Consider the following 5,496-nt stretch of genomic DNA (forward strand, 5'->3'; position numbering starts at 1 on the left):
AAAACTTGAAAAAAGCAGAATACAAAATAGAACCTTTGGAAACATTTGGCTATGCAAAGACAGGCTTGGAGCACTAAGATCCAATGCCTCGCATGCGGAGAGAAGGGACTGCATAGGTTCGAGCTCAGGCATGGATCATCCTCCTGGGCTGGAGAAGGGCGAGGCCCCAGGCCCCAGCTCCAGCCCCTCGGGGGTCCTGAGGACACAACCCTGAGGATGACCCGGGAAAAGGCACTGCATATAGCCTGCATATAGGGCAGGGTCTGCGCTGGACAGGGTATTCACGAGGTAGCTCTGGTGGCTGTTTCGTACGCGGGGTGGGCCTCCCCGAGGCGGGCTGTGGGGGGAAGCCCTGCCCGTGGCCATGCCCACACGCCGGGCACCCTCCGACGCCCCGCCCCGAGGCCCTGGGCTGTCCTGGTGCTCCACCACGGCCCGCCCTCCGGGCTGGCCCGGGAGAGGGGCGTCCCCTCACATCCACCAGTCCATGGACTCCTTGGGGGAGGGCCTGACGATGACCACGCAGTGGGGCAGCCCCCGGCACAGGATCTTCTCCGCCTCCTGCCCCTCCCAGCCCAGCCCCTGCAGCTCCAGCACTCGGAGCTTGGGGATGGCCAGGCAGGAGGCGACGATTTCGGCGGGGGTGGGCATTTCCGGGGTGATGAGGGGGCCCTGAAGGCACAGACTCTCCAGGGCTGGCATCCCCTGCAGCCGGGCCAGGCCCGGGGCGGAGAGGCCCCCCACGGTCAGCCGGAGCTTGCGCAGGTCGCGGAGGTGGCGGCTGATGGCCAGCAGGGTGCTGTCGGCGGACAGGGTGCAGCCCAGCACCTCGAACCTCTGCAGGTAGCTGAGCTCCTGCAGGCTGGCGTCCAGGCCGGTCTCGGTGACGCGGTAGGTGCCGCCCAGCACCAGCGAGCGCAGCGCCCGGAAGCGCGTGAGGCCCTGCAGGTGCTCGTCGCGGAAGGCGGGCACGCGGTCCAGCACGATGCACTCGAGCAGCGGCAGCACCGTGGGGTCCTGCTCCTTCAGCAGCCACGCCATGGAGATCTCGCAGCTGTGCAGCTCCAGGGTCCGCAGCGTGCTGGGCAGGCTGGTGATGGGCACCATGCTCAGGTCGGCCACGTGCAGGCACAGGCGCTGCAGGTTGGGGCACTTCTGGCCCAGGGCCCTCAGCAGGGCGGGGGACAGCTGGGGGGCCTGGGAGCCCGAGAAGAGGTAGCCGCCCAGCCGCAGCGAGTGCAGCCGCGACGCCATGTACCGGCGAAGCAGGTGCCACATGACTTTAGGCCGCATCTGTAAGAGCCAGGGATGGGGGGTGACGGGTCAGAGGCCAGGGGAGTCCCGGCAGTGCCCAGCTGGTGGCGGGCACACCCCGGCATGGGCTCGGGTGTCCCCTCTGGGCTTGCCGGGCAAGGTGGTTTGGCATCCCCATTTCGACTGCTAGAACCCAGGTCCTTCTGTGTGCGGAGCGGGTTCCCACTGCGCCCTACGCAACACAGAAAACCAGACGCGGCCCTGGAAGCCCCAGTCTGCCGGTGCCGCCCAGGCTGGCCTCAAACACCCATCTGGCCGCTGCCGATGGCTCCTCCAGAGGCTGGGACTACAGCCATGCACCACCACACCCGGATCTATAACCTTTTGACTGATGGCCACCTCTGGGAGAAATAGGTACAGACTAAAACAGGCTGAAACTGCCCCTAGCATATTAGACGCATATTTTTGTTTTATTTTTTAATTTATTGTATAGACATATATATACATACATACATATGTGCGTTTTTGTTGTTGTTGTTGTCTTACAGAAAATCATAACCAGGTGCTGGTGGCTCACTCCTAGTAATTTAGGAGGCTGAGACTTGAGGATTGTGGTTTGGAGCCAGCCAGGGTAAGAAAGTCCATGAGATTCTTTTTTTTCTTTTTGTTGGTCGTGGGGCCTGAAATCTGGGCTTGGGCGCTGTCCCTCAGCTCTTTAGCTCAAGGCGAGCACTCTACCACTGGGCCACCTCCCAGCCCATCCATGAGATTCTTATCTCCAGTGAGTCACCAAAAAAGCCAGAAGTAGAGCTGTGCCTCAAGTGGTGGAGCACTTGCCTTGAGCAAAAGAAGCTGGGGGCGGGGGAAGCACCCAGAGTTCAAGCCCCAGAACTGGCACCAAAAAATAAATATTGAATTAATATTTTGTGCTGGGTACTGAATCCAGGGCCCTAAAATACCCAGAATACCCTACCATTGAGTTACATCCCCAGTCTAGAGCATAACTGATTTGAGACAGTCTCACTATATAGTTCAAGCTAGCTTCAAACCAGTTCTTCCTGCCTCTGCCTCCTGAGTGCTAAGATTATAGGCCTGTACTACCATGCCTGGCTTCACAGTATACATTTTATTGAATAATACTTTGTTTTGTTTGAGATTAACTCCCTACATAGCCCAAGCTGCCCTTGAACTCATGACTTCCATATGTCAGTGCTGCGATTACAGGGACCCACCACCATGTTCATCTTTATTGACTATTTTTGGACAAAGGAAACAAATTTTCCTGGCCAAATGTAGTCCTGTAAGTTTGGCTCCTAGAAATTGAATAGAAATATTGGCTGCTGGCAGATAACTAACTCCCCAGTGTAGAAGCCCTAGTCAGCAAAATACAAAATAGGCACAAAGCCAATGGGTAAAAATCAACCTTTCCTGGCAAAGTGCTGGATGAGACCCTCCTTAGGTTATACACACTAAGATATAAACCAGATGTGGGGAGGCAGACGTTGCAAAGCCCCTAGGGGGAATTTCTGTGGCTTCAGGCCAGCCTCTGGGGACTTCCTATCAATCAACAGCAGCAGAAACAACTTAGACAAAGACATCTGTGCTAAACAGACATAATCCTTTTTTGGGGGGGGAGGGGGTCATCATTTCCTACAAATTATTAGATGACTAAAGATATCACATGACAAGCTGGAAGCTGGTGGCTCATGCCTGTAATCCTACCTACTCAGGAGGCTGAGATCTGAGGATCATGGTTCAAAGCCAGCCCCTGCAATAAAGTCCATGAGACTCTCATCTCCAATTAACCACCAGAAAACCAGAAATGGTGCTGTGGCTCAAGTGGTAGAGCACTAGCCTTGTGCTGAAGAGCTTAGGGACAGCACCCAAGCCCAGAGTTCAAGCCCCAGGGCTGATTTTAAAAAAAATCACATGACAAAAACCAACTAGTTCCACACAGCTTGAATTCTATCAGATGTTCTTTTTGTTTTCAGGGTTTTTCTTGTTGGTCGCGGGGCTTGAACTCTGGGCCTGGGCGCTGCCCCTCAGCTCTTCTGCACCAGGCTAGCGCTCTACCACTTGAGCCACAGCACCACTTCCGGCTTTTTCTGCTTAGGTGGTGCTGAGAAATGAATCCAGGGCCTCATGCATGCAAGGTAAGCACTCTACTACTGAGCCACCTTCCCAACCCTTTATCAGATGTTCTAAGTCATCTGCAGATAAAGTCTACCGGCAATGTACACAGGACACCATGTCATTTTATATAGATGTCAGCATCCTGGGACTTTCGCACTCTTAGAACCAATGTCCTCACCAAGGGACGACTAAAGGTAAGATTGGATTTCTAGCGTGGTAAAGCAAGTGGAACCAGGCACCGGTGGCTCACACCTTAAGAGGCTGAGAAATGAAGATCACGGTTCGAAGCTAGCCTGGACAGCAAAATCGGTGAGACTCTTCTCTCCAAGTCACCAGCAAAAAGCCAGAAGTGGAGCTGCGGGTCAAGTGGTAGAGCTCCAGCCTTGAGAGAAAAAGCTAAGGACAGTGCCCAAGGGCACAATGACCCATTACCAACACACACACACACACACACACACACACCAGGCTTGATTGATGGCTCCCTCCCTGTCATCCCATCTACACAAAAGGCTGAGATCCAGAGGCTCCAGATCCAAGGATGGCTTGAGCAGAGAAATCCATGAGACTGCATGACCCATGGGCCTGCAAAATGCTAGACTGCAAGCGTAGCTCAAGTGGAACCAGCAGAACCAAACCAACCGACCACCACCACCACCACCAATAACAACGAAAAACGCTGCGCAGTCCTAACCCAATATTTGCTAAAGCACCAAGCACGAGCTTAGGCACGAATCCACCCCCTCCCCAAAGCCCCCAACATCCGGGCCAGGCAGGGGTGGGCGGGGCAGGAATGGACCCCAGGCAAAACCAGGCTGCGCCGAGGCCCCGCCCCCGCCACACCCCCTCGGGCCCCGCCCCCGCCGCAGGCCCAGCTCACCGTGTACAGCGTCAGGTCGACGTGTCGCCACAGCCAGCGGTCGTCCACCAGCCGCTTCCAGTGGTGACAGACCCTGAGGGAGGTGACCGGTCGTTAGCGCGACCCCGGCCTCGCCAGGGTCCCGGTCGGCATCTCCGGGTGCGCCCCTGCCCGGCTCTTCCCCCCGAGGAGCGGGGCGGCACCTGGAGATGCGGATCCGGTCCCGGACCGGGAGGTAAGAGAAGATCTCCAGAAGCACCAAGTCCGGCAGGTCCACTAAAGACGCCATGGTTCCACTGACCGACACGCACTTCCGTTTCCGGTCACAGCGGCGCTGGAGGCGGCCTGGAGGGGCTCTGGCCGTGACTTCCAAAAGTCGACTGACAAAACTCACTTTTCCAGAACTTTTCCTGAGGAAATAGTGGGCTTCCAGAACTCCCACTGCCTAAGGCTGGGGCCGGTTTGCAGGCCTGGGCCGGTGACCGAGACCGAGCCTGGCCGGTGGGGCCGCGGGGAGCTGTGAGGGGCCGTGAGGGGCCGAGGCCCAGAGGCCAGCCCGGTGATAAGCGCCAATTCGGTGGGCGTGACCTTGAATACATAGTGGGGCGTGGTCACGGCTGGTGGGCGTGACGAGGTCCCGCTCGTAAGGAGAAAGCAGAGCAAGCGTGGAAGGCGTGGCATCTTGGGGGCGTGGTCTGATTCGGGGGCGTGGCTTCGGCCTAGATCCAGTTCGGAAAGCGTGTCAAGGGGCGGAATCTGGAACCGAGCCTGAGTCGCTGAAGCAACCCCACGTTCGGGGGGAATCTTAGGGGTTGGATTACGCTTCCCATGATGGGAACCCCAAGAAGAAGCTTGGGAGGCATTTGGGGGATGGAGTTGAGGCCCTGGGATAGGATTGGGACGAGTGGATGTTCCAAGGGGATTTTTTTTTTAACCCTAGACAATGAGCTTGGGGCAGGATGAGCGTGGAGGATGTGGCAGAGTGAAATTGAGTCAGGATAAATTGAGGAAAAAGAGGCCTGGTGAAGGCAACTCAGAAACATGGTATTTAGAAACACAGAAGCACTATCTTTGCTTCAAAGAGAGACGACAGGATGCATTCCTTCCTGAGAGAAATGCTCCCCCAAAACTTATGCAACCGGCCCCAAAAAGCAGACAACAGGATACCTTCCTTAGCTCAAAGATAAGGATCTGTTTTATGGCAGGATGCATGCTTATCTGGAAAGAATGCTCCAAACATCCAGAAACTCAAA

General features: G+C 56.2%; 1 protein-coding gene across 1 annotated transcript; it reads right to left on the reverse strand.

Moving 5' to 3' along the window:
* On the reverse strand, nt 1–4,799 carry Fbxl12 (F-box and leucine-rich repeat protein 12). The gene is made up of 3 exons (XM_013033969.1): nt 4,447–4,799; nt 4,265–4,337; nt 1–1,293 (listed from the first exon to the last, which is right to left on the reverse strand). The coding sequence occupies exons 1-3, from the start codon at nt 4,530–4,532 to the stop codon at nt 472–474; spliced, it is 981 nt and encodes a 326-aa protein (XP_012889423.1). The 5' UTR covers nt 4,533–4,799; the 3' UTR covers nt 1–471.
* Between the last annotated feature and the right edge of the window lie 697 nt (nt 4,800–5,496).

This window comes from Dipodomys ordii, unplaced genomic scaffold, assembly GCF_000151885.1.
Source record: "Dipodomys ordii isolate 6190 unplaced genomic scaffold, Dord_2.0 Scaffold180, whole genome shotgun sequence".
Lineage (NCBI taxonomy): Eukaryota > Metazoa > Chordata > Mammalia > Rodentia > Heteromyidae > Dipodomys > Dipodomys ordii.